The 19,095-nt window shown below is 37.6% G+C and overlaps 1 protein-coding gene across 1 annotated transcript in view; it reads right to left on the minus strand.

Annotated features, from left to right (window-relative positions):
* LOC128861189 (cyclin-dependent kinase 14) overlaps window positions 1-19,095 on the minus strand; it is a 209,155-nt gene that overhangs the window by 70,677 nt on the left and 119,383 nt on the right. The window contains exons 4-5 of the mRNA XM_054099140.1: window positions 18,729-18,934; window positions 9,452-9,543 (exon numbers count right to left, since the gene is read on the minus strand). Coding sequence (XP_053955115.1) covers window positions 9,452-9,543; window positions 18,729-18,934 — 298 coding nt within the window. The remainder of the gene's footprint in view (window positions 1-9,451; window positions 9,544-18,728; window positions 18,935-19,095) is intronic.

Genomic DNA, 19,095 nt, shown 5'->3' on the forward strand with positions numbered 1-19,095 from the left:
GTGAAGAGAAATAAAATGCAAAACAAAAATTAAAAATAAAGAATGAACTGAAGCGAACCAAAATTACGAGTAAAAATAAAATTAAAACAAACTAAATAAATAAATACCCTTTGGTTGGGCACCTATTGCGGCGCGTCCCAGGTGGTGGATAGGGTACGCCACAGTTATCTTCTGTGGTTAAGTAGGCCATAGCCTCGGTAAAAGCCTACTCGCGAACCAGCCTAGTTCTCGTCAACCAACAACTATGGTAGGGGGAACAACATGTAGTGCAGTGTTACTGCACGCGTGCCGTAACTGCCATAATTGCTGGCAGTGACCCATATCCACTTCGGTGGATGGCGAGAAGCCACTCGTATTAGTAGGTCATGTCTCTGCTAATACGAATGGAATAAACATGGACTCACGGGGAGAAGGCCACTTCCTTATATCAAAGGCTACCAATCCAAGGTGGAACAGCACACGCCGAGGGATGCATGGCTTAGGGTGAGCTAAGTCGCTAGTATGCGGACTCTGGGGCACCTGTCGCACCCCAGTTTAAACTCGACTTACCACGGCATAGGGCTCTGGCGTGGCGAACCCCATTATTTCCCTACTAACATCTCTGGTTACGACTGCTGACTCGTCAGCTGAGTGACCGCCCCGCAAAAAATGAATAAAACTAATACAAAACAAACAACACAACAAAAAATTCCTTCCCGACGCGGAAGACCTGTTGGCTCCACCAAACTTATGGCGGGGTCAAAAACCACCCCTTCGGTGTCGAAAGTGCTCACTAAGAGCAAAACCGTCAAAGAGACACCACCGCATTCTCTTGTGGCTTCTTCCTCCAAAACCGATTCGGCTGCGGAGAAACAATCAATAATCAAAACTGTTTTGCCAGAAACTGGGAAAACTAATCGGACAGAAGTCTCCAAAAAACCTGTCCCTCCTCATCTCCGTCGATATAGAGACAAAAGACGCGCCACTTTCCTTATGGAAAAGCTCGGCAAAACCCTTGAGGAGGAGCTGTCCGACCAACAAAAGGCAACTCTCGATTGGGCCCGGGAATTCCTTCGGAAGTATGAGGCGTCCAAAGAAAAACCGAGTGCAGCTAAGCGGCAGCGGTCTTCAGAGGATCCTCATAGCTCCAACGACCCCAAGAAGCACAAAGCTTCCTCTGAGGTCAAAATACGCAAGTTCTGCGAAGTTGCCAGAGATAGTCTGGTCATGGCGGTGGTAGATAAGAGCCACCCTGACGGTTTCATCTCTCCATCAAACTGGAAGATTGTGGAGAGAAAACTTCAGTTGGGATACCTGGACGTTCTGAAACAGAACCCAGGGCCTCCTCCTTTCTGCTCTGACGCGGGATGGTTCCAGGCAAGGGTCAAGTTGATCGCGTGCTCGGATCAACGTTCTGTCAACCTTTACGGCATGGCCCTCGACCGACTCGGCGAGGTATGGCCCGGGGCGAATCTTAAGCTCGTCAATAAGAGCGAAATTCCAAACCAACCACGCGGCAGAGCCAGAATACCTCTAGAGCCATCCGATCCGGAAACTATTCTGGAGCTACTGAAGATCGGAAACCCGAACCTACCCACCGAAAACTGGAGGGTAGTTAAGGTGGAAGAGCCTTCAGGAAACTCCAGGCAGATCACGCTGCTCCTGGACCAGGAAAGCGTTAAAGCACTGGACGACCGCAAGGGGATTGTGGCGTTCGGGTTCATCACCACTACCATTTGGACCTATCAGCCGAAAAACCTCCTCGCACCCAGCGAAGAGAGTACGGCGGCCCCCAAGATGGATGTCGATAAGCCTCTCTCACAAGCTTCGACGATTGAGTCCGACTCGGAATCGAACAGCGAACTTGTGGGACACTTATTTAACATTCAACTCGGGGACGAGGATAGACTTCTAGATAGCAGTGATGACGCGAACGACACAGTCATTGAATGTGCGTCTAAAAGTGCTGCAGATTAATCTGCACCACTCTAAGGCTGCCTCGGCCTCATTCTTCGTCTCTCTGACCTCAGAGAAGACATCATTCTCATCCAAGAACCTTGGATATCAAACAACAAGATATGCGGCCTGAAAGATAGGCACTACACCTTGTTTCAAGGTGAGGCTAACGTTAGATCGCGCTCTTGTATTCTCATTCGAAAACATATTAATGCTTTTCTTCTTCCCTTTAGCAACGCTGACACCACTGCCATAGAGGTTGAAGCTGTCCACGGCCCGATCTGGATTGTGTCGGCTTACATGCCTTACGACGCAGCGGAGGCGCCTCCTCCTGAAGCAGTGAGAAGGCTCGTCAATACGGCGCATCTGAAGCAGAAACGCATCATCATTGGAGCAGACGCTAATGCCCATCATATCGTTTGGGGTAGTACAAACAACAACACACGAGGTGAGCAACTCTTTGACTACATTCTAGCGAATAAGCTTGATATATGTAATAGAGGTGATGTCCCTACGTTTCTTAACTCGTCTAGAAGAGAGGTACTCGATATTACTCTTGCTAGCGAATCATGTACACAACTGGTGCAGGACTGGAGCGTTGATAAACAGCACTCTTTTTCCGACCACCAATATATAACATTCACTTTAAAAGCCGAAACGGCAAAACCCATGAAGTACCTTAACAAAAAACGTATGAATTGGATCAAATATAAAGAACATCTTGCCAATGGACTTCCTGACATCAGGCAGTTTGAAATGGAAAATAAAAACGAAATCGAAAACGCTGTCAACATGATAACGAAGACGTGTCAAAGCGCAGCACGACAATCTTGCCCCCTGACGAAAACAGGAGGTAAGCATAAACCTTTTTGGTGGACTCCAGAAATCTCAGAACTTCGCAATCGAACTCGGAAACTCTTTAACCAATCTAAAATAACAGACGAATGGGAAGAATATCGACAATGTCTCAAAGACTTTAAGAAAGCCGTCAGAAGTGCAAAACGCACATCCAGGCGATCATACACTCAAGAATTAGAGAACACTTCAGAAGTAAGCAGGCTACGCAAGATTCTTGCATCAAACCCAGTCTCTCCCAGTTTTATCATGACTCAAGATGGAACTTGGACTACTTCAACTGACCACACTCTTAGAATACTTCTAGAATCTCACTTTCCAGGCTGTGTTGCCAACCTACCTGCACTTCCCAGTACTCTTCAGAGTAATTATGGGAATAGATCAGATCTAATCAGCTCTAATAGCATCTCTACAGCAATACTAAGCTTTAAAAAATTTAAATCACCAGGTCCTGACAACATCATTCCAGCAGAACTTCAAGAAGGACTGGAAGTTCTACTGCCTTGGTTAACAAGGATCTTTAACAAGTGTTTAAATCTCTCTTACCTCCCGACAATTTGGAAGAAATCGAAGGTAGTATTCATTCCGAAAACGGGGAAGCCTTCACACTGCCAACCAAACGACTTCAGGCCCATTAGCCTAACCTCTTTTTGCTTAAAGGCTTTTGAAAAAGTCTTAGATGAGCAAATCAAAACCCAACTTGATACTAAGTTGATCTCTGAGGCACAACATGCCTACACTAAAGGGAAATCGACTGAAACGGCACTTCATTCACTGGTGCAAACAGTGGAAACTTCCCTTCACAATAAGGAGTACTCTCTTGTCGCATTTATGGACATAGAAGGTGCTTTCAATAATATTGAACCCAACGCTATTTTGTCTGAAATTGCCAAATTGGGTATTAATTACTCCATCCGAAAGATGATCGAACAAATGCTCCAAAATAGAATAATCACTTCAGAGCTTGGGTTAAGCCGCATGAGAATGTACGCCGTCAAAGGCACCCCTCAAGGCGGAGTACTTTCACCCCTTCTCTGGAATCTCGCTGTAAACAGTTTGCTTCGAAATCTCGAAAAAGCAGGCTGCAAGGTTGTAGCCTATGCAGATGATATTGCACTCTGCGTGTCAGGCAAACACCTGAATACCCTCACTGAGCTCATGCAACGCTCAATCAATATTCTGTCAAAATGGTGCACCGAATGCGGACTAAATGCGAATCCAGCAAAGACAGATCTTGTTCTCTTCAATAGGAAACAACAATCTCCTCCACTGCAAACAATAACTTTAAAAGGGGAATCATTACTCCTATCTGATTCAGCTAAATATCTAGGAGTTATTCTAGATAGGAAGTTGAGTTGGAAATTGAACATCGAAAACAGATGTAAAAAAGCTTTCATAGCTCTCTATACTTGTAAGAAAGCTATAGGCAAAACCTGGGGTTTTTCACCTCGGATCATTTATTGGATATACACCTCGATCATCAAACCGATACTCTTCTACGGTGTGGTTGTATGGTGGACAGCACTCGGAAAACGATGCAGAGTAGCCACAATTGATCGAGTCCAAAGAACAGCCTGCCTCCTGATAACAGGATGCTTAAGTACAACACCTACTAAGGCTCTAAATACGTTGCTTCACTTGCTCCCTATCGATCTGGCTGGCAAAGCGATTGCAGCGAAAGCAGCGACACGCATGAATGCTATATCAAAATGGAATAAGTATCTTGGCCATTCAGCCATACTGAACAGGAACACTGTTATCTCTCCCGACATAGACTATCATGTAAGTCTTCCATCACCACCCTTGCTATTCTCCTGTTCACTCCCAACTAGGGAAGAATGGAAGACAAATCTAACCGAAATCGATGGCCCGCTGATTATATATACAGATGGTTCAAAACAAGACGGCAAAGTGGGATTTGGAATCTTTTCCAAATCCCCTCACATCAATCTATCATTTAGATTACCCGACTACTGTAGCGTATTCCAAGCGGAAGTATGCGCTATCTGGTATGCTGCGAAAACTCTCTTAGAAAATAGAATATCACTAGAGGATATCCGCTTTTTCACCGACAGTCAAGCGGCCGTTCGAGCACTCAGCTCCTCTTATACCCACTCAGATGTGGTTCGATCCTGTCTCTTATCTCTTAACGAGATAAGTGTTCAGAATTCTGTCCAAGTTATCTGGATACCGGGTCACAGTGGATTCGAAGGTAACTGCAAAGCTGATGAGCTCGCAAGAGCTGGAGCTGCGCAATCAAATGTTAGTGACTTACCCACAATCCACATTCCGCTCTCAACATGTAAAATGCTCATCGATCGAGAATTTCACAGCATTGCTGATCGGAGGTGGCGAGTGGAAACTACTTGCGTTACGACCAGACAAATCTGGCCATCCTACAATCTGAAACAGACAAAAACCCTTATAAGTCTTTCGAAACACGAACTAAGGCATATAACATCTCTTATCACCGGCCACTGCCTTTTGGGCACTCACGCACGTCGGCTCGGGGTTCTTCAGAACGACCTGTGCAGATACTGCGAGGACGAAGATGAGGAAGTATCGAGCAGACATTTGCTGTGCAGTTGTCCGGGTCTAGCCAGAAGTCGACTCGCTCTTCTAGGCTCTCCAACAATTGACAATCTTTCAGTACTCTCCGACCTGAAAATCGAATCTCTCATCAAATTTTCGAAACGAATTAATATCTTTGATCAAAATCTACAATAAAAATCTCGGTTAGGTGGGGAAATCATTCAAAATAATGAGCTCTAGGGCAACACAACGGACCCAACTTGCGGTCTATGTGGTACTCCGATGCGGGGTCACCCTTAAACCAACCAACCAACCCAACCAAATAAATAAAAATAAAACACAACAAATTGAAACGAAGGATGACAAAATGAACTAAAATAATAAAAAAAAAAAAAAAAAAAAAAATGGAAATGAGATATTCAAAATCAAAAATTAAATCAAAATTAACAAAAATTAAATAAAAACGTAAACTGAAAATAACTAAACTAAAACAAAAGAAACTGGAACTGAAACGGAGGAAGAAAAAATAAAAGGAAATTATGTAAATTAAGATGAAAAATAATTTATTATTAACTGAAGCAAAGCTAAATTAAAACTAAGTAAAATAAGACAAAAAAACTTAAACATAAAATAAAGCAAATAAAAATTACGAAAAACAAAAACAATATAAAAAAATGAAATAAAAAATTAGATAAAAATAAAATAAAACAAAAAACTAAAAGGAAAAAGAATAAAATTAAAATGAAAAACAAAAATTAAAAATAAAATGAAGCAAACCAAAATTACGGGGAAAAAATAAAATTGAAAAATAAAACTAATTAAAAAATAGTGATAAAAATAAAACAAAAGAAACTGAAACAAAGGAAGAGAAAATATAATAGACTGAAGTTCAACGAGATAGAAAAATAAAACAAAATAAACTTAATGCATTAAGAAAAATTAAAATGAAATAAAATAAGATAAAAAATAAATAAAAAAATTTATTTCATGAATTAAAAGAATATATATTATTTAATTAATTAAAAAAATATATTTTCTTATTTTTTTTTATTTTGATAGCTATATTACTAAAATTAGGCCAATCAAAATTAGAAGAAAACAATACAATGAAATCATAAATAAATAAAAAAACGACTGCAAAAAATATAAAATAATATGAAGCAAAATAAGATAAAAAATTACAAATAAAAAGAAATAAACGACACGGAATAAAATAAAATAACTAAAATGGATAAAAAATAATAAATAAAATAAAAAGCTTAAAATTAAATTAATTAAGTTTTAAAATAAAACAAAATAAAATGAAACGAACAAAAAATAAATTGACGTAAAATGAGATAAAAAAATAATTACAAATGATAAGAAAATCATGCGAAAGAAATAAAATAAAAAAAATAATATATAAAAACAAAATTCGTAAAAAAGTTTAATTAGTTAAAATTAATAATATAAATAATTATAATTATTTTATTATACTATTATGTATTAATAAACAGTTAAATTAAAAATAATACAATATTTATTTACAATACATAAATAAATAGTTAATTATTAATTTTATCTAATTTAACTTTTTTACATTTTTTTTTTATTTTTTCCATAATTTTGATTTCCTTTATTTTATTTTTCTATTTTTGTTTTATTTTATCTTATTTATTTCGTTTGACTTCATTTATTAATTTTTTTATCTTATTTTACCACAATTTATTTTTTGTTTGTTTCATTTTATTCCGTTTTATTTTAAAATTTAATTAATTTAATTTTAAACTCTTTATTCTATTTATTATTTTTTATTTTCCCCTTCATAAATTATTAATTTTAATAATAAATAATTAAATTTTATTTTAGTTTTAACTAATTTAACCTTTTTATTAATTTGTTTTTAAGAAAATACAAAAATAAACAAAATCAACTTGAACGACGAAGAAGAAATAAAATAAAATAAATAAAATGAAGACAATTAAACAAAAAATCAGTAAAAATAAAACAAAGCAAATCAATATTACGGGGAAAAATAAAATTAGAAAAAAAACTAAATAAAAAGAAAAAATAAAATAACGAATAAGACAAAACAAACAAATGAAGTAAATAAGATGAGAGAATTAGCAAAAATAAAAATAAAATAAAATTAAGTAAATAAGAAAAAAATACGGCCGCCGTAGACAAATGGTGCGTGACTACCATTCGGAGTTCAGAGAAAACGCAGGTTCGAATCTCGGTGAAAGACCAAAATGAAAAAAAAAAACAAATTTCTCATAGCGACCGCCCCTCGGCAAGCAATGGCAAACCTCCGAGTGTATTTCTGCCATGAAAAAAAGTTCCTCATAAAAAATATTTGCCGTTCGGAGTTGGCTTGAAACTGTAGGTCCCTCCATTTGTGGAACAAGATCAAGACGCGCGCCACCAAAAAGGAAGAGGAGCTGGGCCAAACACATAAAATGAGTGTACGTGCCACATATATATATATGTAAATTAGAAAAAAAAACACAACATAAATAAAAAAAAAACAATCGTAAATTAAAAAAAAAAACAACATAAATAAAAAAAACAATCATAAATTAGAAAAAAAAATCAACATAAAAAAAAAACAATCATAAATTAGAAAAAAAAATCAACATAAAAAAAAACAATCATAAATTAGAAAAAAAAATCAACATAAAAAAAAAACAATCATTAATTAGAAAAAAAAACAACGTAAAAAACAATTCGAAGAAATTGATGCCCGACTTTCGTATTACTCAAGTCCCAGACAACAGAATTATGCAAAATTTAACATAAACAAATGCGAGGGGAGAAAGAAAAAATCTCGAAGCCGTATGAGTTAGACAGGGTAAGGGGAATACTAGCATTCTTTGGTGACTCAATAAAACTACAAATACCAAGTTTCAGTGCAGTCGTTTCACTACCTTTGACATTTCACTGGATAAACAAGTCAACATCAACTATTCGTGGAGTGACTAAGTTCCTATCTGAACAGAGAAAAATACAATAGGCCATTATACAATATCTGTGCTGCGCAAGTCAGACTTTTAAACACTTCAAATTATTATTTATTTTCAAAGATGAAACAAAATCATAAAGCTTCCCAACATGAGGAATTTCATGATTATTAAATAGAAAACAGTATTTTTAAGGCGTAAATATATTAAAATATTTTTTAAGAACACAAATAATTTTTATAAAGGATCTGTGAACTATATTTGGCTTAAAGAAAACACTAACGAAAAGAAAAAAATATTTTATATTTAATTACACACACCTTTCTCTTCAATTCGCAAATTTTTTAACCTCCCCTCTTATCACCCTCCACCACCCCTACTCTCATCACATCGCTTCCGTAGTGATGGCATTGATTGTGATTGACTGCGGTGTGCGCTGGTGACAGTGTGGGCACAAAGGGGATGGCATAAGTGCAAAATAAGAAAAAGATCATACAACAACAACATTTGCCTTCAAAGCACACACGCATAATATCGTATAAGGAAATTAATCAAAAGAAGAAAAAGGCTCAGTAACTTTAGCCATAGGCATCCATTGAAAGTGAAATTAATGTCTTCAAATAATCGTAACTTAGGTACTTCTTGCGGCCTCGCAACGCTTTACTCAAGTTTGCTTAAGCCAATATCGTTAAAAGGGTCAAATTTTGTAAACCCAAAGGGGTGACATAAAAACCGAGAATGAAGCGAAATTTATAAAAAAAATAAAAAAAAAATTTAAAATCCACTGCAAATATGAAAGCAAGCGGAAATCACTCCACTCTTTCCTTTCACCTTCTTTGTGCCTTATCGAAGCGAACATTTATTTTGTTTTTATTTTGAAAAATGTTTGTCAGTCTTTTGGGTGCCATTAGCGTCAAATAAATGGCGTCTGGATTTAAAGGATTCAAGACACCAAAAGGGCTTTACTTGCCACGATTTGCGTACATACTTAAATAAAATTTATTCATAACAGTTAGTGTCCGGCTTTAAATTTTCTATATGATTTATTATACAATAAACATAGTAATAATTATGATAAATGATGCTTTTGTTGTTTTTATTTGATTTTTATATTCTAAAATTTGTTTATTGAAATAGTCAGCATTTCAATAAATAATATAAGTTTTTGGCAAAACTAATGTTTGACTTACTTGCTGAAGCCCTTGTAGACTGTGGCGTATGAGCCCTCACCGAGCGGCTCGAGTTTTATGTAGGCATCTGATTTTCCAAATGGCGAGTCACCCTGTAAGTATAAAGCACAAGCAAGCAAAGTGTTAAGAAAAAACGAATCATTTAAATGACGCCTCAACTGATGTTAAGAAGCGAAAATTGCGAAATTAAGCTCCTAAAATTATGCAAAAATATCAAATGCGGTCAATAATACAAACAGGCTAGACTGGCAGAAACTTTTTTGCTAAAACAAGTACATTTTATACATACATACAGTGGCTCACAGTTATTTCTGCAGGCGAACTACTAAAACATTGAATGCTGTATTTTGAAAGCTAAAAATTTTTTTTGAAAGAATTTAAACATCAAATAATTTATACGCATTGGCAGTATATAAAAAAGTACCTTATCGTATACAGTGGTGGTCACGATTTTAGCACACTATACACAACCTTGACACTGTCCCACTTTCCTCTTTGTTTTTCGACAATTCACTACGAATATTTTTCTCTGGGTGTTGTTTACAATTAAAATAACAAGAACCGTTATAATCCGTAGCATTTGTTTTGCAATTTTTTTCTTAAAATTCAGTTGAGTCAAGAGCTGCTTGTTTGAGCGGGACACGAAGTTAGCACATATCAATAAATAATTCCTCCCACTAAATTTTTTCTAAGTATTTGAACTTTATGGTAAGTTTTTATATTTTAGCTATTATGTTGATTGTAATTAATGTGAAAAAAATATATGTTAGACATGGCGAAAGGTTCTTGGTGCTCCGAAGCGCAGCGGGAAGTAATTCAACGTATGAATTCTTCTGGGAGCTCTGTGTACCGACTTCTAAGGTGTTCACGCAAAATGATTTATAATGCTCTTGCTCATATTAAGCGCCATAAGACATTTAAGAAGGTAAAACAATGCCCACGACGCCGAAAGACAACAGCTAGGGAGGATTTACTAATATGCAAAGCCTCGCGAACATACCCTTTTAAGAGTTCTAATGCCATAAAATCGCAAGATTTATCGGAATATGGAATAAATGTTTCTTCCAAAACCATTAGAAGGCGTTTAAATGAAAACGGGTTGCGTGGGTGCATAGCACAACACAAACCTTTGGTTTCAAAAAAATTTGGAGGCCAGGCTGAACTTTGCAAGGGAACATATCCATAAACCAATAAATTTCTGGAAAAATATTTTATGGAGCGATGAATCGAAGTTCTGTCGTCTCGGATCTGACGGGAAACAATATGTTTGGAGACCGCAAAATAAGGAACATGATCCTCGCTACACATTAAAAACGGTGAAGCATAGTGGTGGGAGCGTCATGGTTTGGGCATCATTTTCCTGGCAAGGTGTTGGACCCATACACAAAATAGATTCGCGTATGGATCAATATGTTTACAAAAACATACTAACTGATGTCATGATTCCTTATGCGGAGGAAAATATGCCCTTAATATGGCGTTTCATGCATGACAATGATCCTAAGCACACTTCACGATTGGTGAAGAGTTGCTTGGAGGATCACAAAATTAGTGTTTTGAAGTGGCCAGCTCAATCACCGGGTCTCAATCCGATTGAGAATTTATGGAATGATGTCGAGAAGCATATTCGAGCCGTGAAACCGAGAAATTTGAACGATTTGTGGTCGGAGATTAAGACTGATTGGTATGGAATACCCCAGACGAGATGTGCTGCCCTAGTGGAAAGTCTACCACCCCGATGCGATGCTGTTCTCAAAAGTGGTGGATATCCAACTAAATATTAAGTTTTTCTTTCACTAATGTGTTGTTCTTTGAAAATAAATGAGAAATATCCATATGTGTGCTAAATTCGTGTCCTCCATTATTATAGGGTGCTTGTATTTAAACCAGTTTTAATAAGTAAGGAGAAAAAAGCAAGGTTCTGATTATAAGGCCTCTCTTTCTCCTTTCTACAAAGACCCGCCAGGGATAAATATTGCCGCTAGATTATTCGAATATAAGCAATAAACGCAAAATGCATGTTACTGCATTTTAGTGTGCTAAAATCGTGACCACCACTGTATATATCGTACCTCGCAACCCTAGGGGCCTCAGAGATCAAGAAAAAAGTTAGCAGAGGAACACCTCAAGGCGGTGTGCTGTCCCCTCTCCTATGGGTGCTGGCACTAAACTCATTGCTAAAGAGCTTAGAGGAGAGAGGACAACACATCGTAGCATATGCGGACGATGTTGCAATGGTAGTAAGAGGGAAATTCCCAAATACACTTAGAGAAGTCATGCAAGATTTACTAGACATGGTTGAAAACTGGTCAAAAGCAAATAGGCTAAGCGTCAACCCCAATAAAACTGAACTCATCCTATTTACCAGGAAACATAAAATTCCAAATATAGCCCCTCCGACTCTAGGTGGAACGGCACTGTCATTTAGTGATGAGGCCCGCTACTTAGGTCTAATACTAGACCGAAAGCTAACTTGGAAGGCAAATGTCGAAGATAGAGTAAAAAGGGCGACAATAGCACTATACTCTTGTAAACAGCTGATAGGACTAAGTTGGGGTCTCTCCCCATCTATCGTATACTGGCTTTACACGGCAATTGTCAGACCAATCCTAACATACGGCATACTAGTATGGTGGCCGGCTTTACATAAGTTAAGTATATATTAAAGGAACCATGGTACATGTACAAAGAATGACCAGTCTTTGCATCTGCGAGGCACTTAAGACTACACCCACAGAGGCATTAAATATTATGCTTAACCTTTTACCAATAGAGCAATACGGTAAGCAAACAGCTGCAAAGCAGCTCTCAGACTAAGAGAAATCGGAATGGGATAACGGGCTTATTGTTAAGAAAAATGATATAAACATCTATACAGACGGTTCAAAACTAGACAACAGAGTAGGTGGAGGGGTTTACTCCGAAAAAATCGGAGTTAGATAATCATTTCGCCTGCCTGATCATTGCAGTGTATTTCAGGCGGATGTCACTGCCATAAAAGAGGGACTTACGGCAATAAAAACGAGAGTATTATCCACAAATGAAATCTTCATATACTCGGACAGTCAAGCGGCAATAAAAGCGCTAGTATCTAAAGGACACTCGTCAAAAACAGTCTAAGAATGTTTTAAACTTCTAAATGACGTATTTAAGCGCTACAAAGTGCACCTTATTTGGGTGCCAGGCCACAAGAATATGGCAGGGAACTGCAAGGGAGATGAACTTGCTCGAACCGGTACCACGCTCGATCTCCAACCGGATAAGACACTGACACCTATGCCTATAGCCACTTGTAAATTAATTATAGACAGGGAAACCATCAAAAAGGTAAATACCAGCTGGCAAAACCTCACAACATGCGAACATGGCAGACATGGCCGAACTGGAACAGCGGTCGATCGAAGATCTTGCTAAGATTCAACAGAGAATCTATAAGAAAAATGATAAGTGTATTAACTGGTCATTGTTTAATAGGAAGGTTAGGACTTCCGTATTTCGATTTCTGTAGAAGCTGTCTTAACACAGAAGAAGAGGAAACAGTCAGGCACCTTTTATGTGAGTGTGAAAGCCTAGCTATGAGCTGCGCACTCTCGATACAGCATTTCTAGCCGATATAGCGGATATAGCCCATCTAAAACTAACGAAGCTCTGCTCGTTTATTAAAGCTACCGGATGATTTGAAAAGGAACACGTAGAGTAAGGATAAGCTCCAGTGGTATCACAATGGACCTGCCGAAGGTCTAAGTGTGTCTTACGACAACCACCCTACCTACCTACCTACCATTTATATTTTTACGCTTTAAATAAAAAATATAAAAACCAAAAACACAGAACACAGAACAGTTCAAAATTTTATGTCACAGTTTATTTCATGCAGTACTCATTTTTTCTTAAATTTCAGTTAAACTTAAAAATGATTCAGTACTTTGTGTGGCATCATTTGGCTTGATTAACAGCTTTTAACCTTTCTGGCATTGACTCCACTAGCTTTTTTGTTACTTTCGGTGCGATTTTGTTCCACTCCTCCAAAATTAAGGCTTTTAACTGATATCTATTGTGATGTGATATGTGATGTGTGCGGATTTTTCTTTCCAGCAATGACCATAAATTTCCAATGATGTTCATGTCAGGTGAATGAGCCGGTGATTGCATTAAATGTGGACATTTCCATATGAGCCATGTCTGCACGATTGCCGCCTTATTTTTAGGGTCATTGTCCTAATAGAAACTGAAATTTGAGGTATTCCAAGTTTCGCAGCACTTTGGAGTAGATTATCTTTTAGAATATTGAGGTACATTGTTTTGTGCATAATAGCCCCTCGACAAACACTAAATTTCGTACTCGGGCTGCTGACATACATGCCCATACCATTACACTGCCACCACCATGTTACACAGTCGGTTTTATGTTGCTTTTGTGGAGCTTTGTATTAGGTTTCCGCCAGACGTAAGACATTCCATCTGAGCCGAATAGGTTGAATTTGGACTCGTCAGAAAATATTACCGTCTTCGAGAAATCAAAATTTTTAATTTCGATCTCTCTGGCGAAGGCAACTCGGCTCAATTGATTTTTTTTTATTTATGAAGGGCTCGTTTCTTGTTACTCTAATTTTTTTTACGCAATTTCCTATTTTTGTACTGTCGACATTCAATACCTAGAATATGTATTTTTATGAAAAACAGCTCGTATATTTATTTTTTTATATAATTTTCCATGAAATGAATGAATCAATCAATACCCTCTAAAAAATATCCTTCCTTCTTGTCTAAAAAATGTGCGCTTATTGTCTTCTTGAGCTTTTCATTATCAGAATTTGTTTCAAAAACATCGTTTCCAAATTTAAGAACAAAAGGTAATCACCAGCGGCTAGGTTTAGTCTATACGAGTAAGGTGGGTGATTGATTCCTTCGAAACTATTGTACAATTTCGTACAGCGATCTTCAGAACACGCGCTGAGTGGGCAAGAACCAGCATACAGGCAGTCAGTTTTTTATGAATTTTAAAACTTTGCCTAAATGTTGGTTGGGATAACAATAACGGTACTGTCGTACCTGCTGCATTAAAAATTGCTGTATTTATTCTGTGAAATGGCTGCTGGTATTTTTTACTGAAAAAATTGTATGAAGCTAATGATAACCGTGAATGAAATTAAAGGAATGTGGAATTTGACGGAAAAAGTTGGACTTTTGAAGAAAACAATGTTGTGTGCAGTGGATAAGCCGTCAAAAGCTTCCGCGGCCAGTGCAGGCCCAAGAAAAAAATCTCCAGTGTCACAGGCACTTGGTTCGAGAACGCGCCATTAAGGCTTCCGCGTATATTCTATTATTTGATGTTTTGCTTCGCATACCGCACACCTCATGAAACGGTGCAGCGGGCAGATTTCATAAGGGATTTCAGTTAGATCATCACCAAATTCAAGGGAGAATTAGCGGCATAGAAAAAACTAACCAAATTGATTAGAGTAAATTCGGAAAAAACAAAATACAACAAAGGTAATTTGGTTTAATATTGGGTAAAAATTTGTAACTGTAACTGTAACTGTATTATCTGTGACTTGTTTTATATTTACCAGGCAGGAGAGTCGAAGGGCACTGGGTACTTGGGATGATCTAGGATGGGAAGGAAGACTTTCGTTTGGAGCTTTCTCCGGACAACGTACGGAAAGAGGGAGAGTCGGCACGTATATAGGTACTTCTGTTTTCAATGACGAATCCAAGATGGAATATGGAGTGACAGCGGGGGTTTTCTCTAAATCAGCCAATATTTCGGTCTCCTTTAAGCTGCCGAAAACGAGCAGCGTTTTTTAAGCACAGGTCTTCGCGATCCTGAAAGCGTGCAAAATGCTTAGGGATCGCTGTTGGGAGGGAGACATTAATATTTTTTCCGATAGTCAAGCTGCGATCAAGGCCCCGTCGTCTCCGTAAACTCAAACGTCTTGAACGTGCAGGAAATATCTTCCTTATTTGGGTTCCTGGGAACAGGAACATAGAGGGGAAATGAAATTGCCGATGAGCTGGCCAGGAATGGGTCGACAAAACCGGTTTCAGTTGTCCCCTTCTCAGACATTGCTACCCCCTTAACCGTTATTAAAGGGGAAACTATACAAATTCTTTCTAAAAAAAGGCGCAAGCTACATGGCGGTCTGTCTCACCATGTGCTATTTCGAAAACACTATGGCCTCAATACGATATAAACAGAACGCTTAAGGTGATGGGAATCCACAACCATTCAATTTTCAAACTTATTGCGGTGTTCACTGGTCATTGAGTGATCGATACTCATGCGGAGAAGCTTGGAATTCCATACAACCCCTATTGCAGAAGCTGTGGTGATCCTGCAGAGAAAAAGACTGTTGAACACTTTCTCTGCAAATGTATGGCTCTGGCGCCTAGGCGTTTGAAATTCCTTAGCGTGCCCTTTTCTCTCCCCCCACTACATCAACAGCACTGGATGGCTGCAGACGGGGTTTTCTCTTCCCTACATTTTTCGCAGGTAACGGTCAACATTATGGTATCAAAACGGCACGTAAGTGCTACTTGTAGTGTACCTGGGGTACTTTTGCCATCTAACCTACCTATCTACCTATGAATTATAAAACCTAGCTTAACAACCAACGGTATTTCAGTACAAGACGCCAATACGATCCTAAAAAACTAACTTTTAAACTTTTCCTGGGAGTTCTATAGGGACCCTAGCAGGTTGGAACTTTCATAGTTATAATGGTGTGAGCTTGCTCTTTCCAATGGGCGGTGCCACGCCCCGAATTATATCGTGGTAGTAACGGAAAGTTGAGCTTGCTTACATCCTTCTGATAAATCAAAATTTTGAATACACAAATGGCAAAGTAAGCACACGAGTGTAAACAAAACAAATCATTTTGACGATGTTCACAACTGCGCTATTCAAATCAGCTGGTTGGATGTCATAACCAGCTAAGGATGGTAGAATAGCAAAACACAAGAAATTATATACATATAAACACGCACACAAACATATTTTTGCCATGGCGTCATCCATTTAAAAACGCAAAAAAAAATTGCATTTGAAAGTTGTATATTAATTGGTGCTTTCACAATTTAACACACGGCACTCTTCGTTTTCATTAGTTTGTTTAGTTTAAATCTCACAAATCACAATATTACCAAGCCATTCACTGAATTTTCACTAACATGTAATTTCGCCTCCTTTTGTATTGAAATGGAGCGTAACGTCAGACATATCAAAATCGCGAAAAATAAAGTAACTGTTTTATGGGAAGACGCCAACTTTCAGTATTGAATCTCTCGTATTGGATCAAGCTGTTTAACTGGAAAGTGTTGCGACCGTTATTTCCGACAACACGCTTCCACTCATGAAGTTTGAATTCCGTCTGCTTAATCAAATGTATTTATTATTAGGACACTCAATCGTCAGCCAACAAAGACTAAACAAAGGGGTCCCATCAAGATAAATTCCAAAGAGATCAAAAATTTGTCGAAACAAAATATGTTATGAGCAGTGCTATTCAACATTGATACTTATACGTAATCAAATAAAACTTGGCTGAGAATTGAATACTATCAAAGTACGCGCAAATGAAAAAAGACTTCACACTGTGAGGTAAACAAAGTCTGCTTGGCAGCTCGCCAAGAATATATTCTCCACATAGTGCCGGCTTGCTTATTTGATGGTGGCTGAATGTGTGATGTCATCAACACAAAACAGCACTAGCGAACAAAGAGTGTTCGTTGCCACAAAGCGTTACAATGCATTAAATTTTGTGCCCACTAAGCACAGGGCGCTTCAAATGCAAAATAAGAAGATCATGTTCATCAATTATATAGCGATATAATGAAATGTAGAGAAGGGGTACTAATATTCCTTTCTGATGCTTTCCATTTCAATTCAACCGGGCTATTCGGGTCATGTTCTTCGATTTCGATGTAACTTAAATATGTTGCTCTCTGGTCAAAATAATGAGACACGTATTTTTTTGTTCGCCCGAAAAAAATTTTTTTCAAGAGTTATCGGCAATTTTGTTTTTCGCCTCAAACTCGATTTTTTTTAATTATATAAGAAAAAATTGTTTTTAAATACCCATAACTTAGTCAAAAATGAACCGATTTTAATAACTCTGGGTTCAAAATGATCGTAATTACTTACACAAGCGACTTCATGTAGAAACAATTGCAAAAAAGTAGTTGAAAATTTTTTATTTAGCAAAAAAGAAAAAAAATTTAAATTTTTTCAAAATTCATTATTTCAAAAAGGGTATTTTTTTTTTTTTTATAACTTTTTCCAAATCAAAAAAACATCTCAAACTTTAATTGAGCTGCATGCCTAGTAGCTAAAATGAGTTGTTTTTGAGTAATGAATTTTTGAGTAAACACCCTGTTTCGCACTTTTTGTTTTTTGCAAAATAAAAAATTTTCAACTACTTTTTTGCAATTATTTCTACATGAAATCACTCGTGTAAGTAATGACGATCATTTTGAACCCAAAATTATTAAAATCGGTTCATTTTTGACTTTTGACTAAGTTATGGGCATTTAAAAAAAATTTTTTCTTATATAATTAAAAAAAATCGAGTTTGAGGCGAAAAACAAAATTGCCGATAACTCTTGAAAAAAAAATTTTTCGGGCGAACAAAAAAAATACGTGTCTCATTATTTTGACCAGAGAGCAACATATTTCTACGGCATTATTGAAGAATCTTTAAGGCGCGATCCACTTAACTTTCTCAGAGAGATTGGGTGTCATGCATTTCAGTGCAGGTAGACTAAGTCCAGCCAATTTCCATTTTCTCGTGAACAAGACTAAGGTAGTTTGGTTCGGATTGACGACAAGACCTCGTGTTCCACTCATCGAATTTGTCCAGAATTCTATGCACTTTCATACAAAGAAGCATTACTATAAAAACCATTTTTTCAGTCCACAATGGAGTTCGAATTCTATTCCACAACTACTACCTTATGTAGCGTGCCAAACGCCTATCTTTGGTGACAGAATGCTAAACGCGCTTGCTGTTGAGAAGTAACTAGGATTGTGCAAGAAGTGGACATTTATCGTTTTTAATGCATTCAACTATCAAAAAACGCAGTAACTTAGCATCACATTGACTAGCCACTACTTTCACTAAAGACAAATCAAATAATCTCGAGATTTCGTTTTTCGCAATAACTTATCCACCTTATCCGCCACTATTAGTGTCATTATTGTTCCTACCTTTCGCATTTTCTCACATTTCAACTGGCTTTTATTTTTATTTGCCGCTATGTATGAATAAAAGATACTTACGCCAAATGCACTAAACCGTTTCCGTCGTGGATGCGGGTCTTGTTTGTTAAGGAAAACCTCCGATTTGGGTCTGGGCGGCTTTTTCGGGCGCATAATAACACGCGTCTCCTCTCGAATGTCGTCGTCCAGTAGTTTGCTATCGGATGAAACGGACAATTGCCGCTGAACGCGATCATGGTGGCCGGTGCTGTCGGTGCTACGCCAGTCTGTAAAGTGTAAAGCAGAACAGGATGAAGAGATTAGTGAGGAAAAGTTATTGTGGAAACGCAAAAACTATAAAAGAAAAAAATGAAATAAAATTATCATACAATTGCTGTCACAAACAGCCGCAAGGTTGTGAAATACTCGGGCGCAATGACATTTTTAA

This window comes from Anastrepha ludens, chromosome 4, assembly GCF_028408465.1.
Source record: "Anastrepha ludens isolate Willacy chromosome 4, idAnaLude1.1, whole genome shotgun sequence".
In the NCBI taxonomy this organism is placed as follows: domain Eukaryota; kingdom Metazoa; phylum Arthropoda; class Insecta; order Diptera; family Tephritidae; genus Anastrepha; species Anastrepha ludens.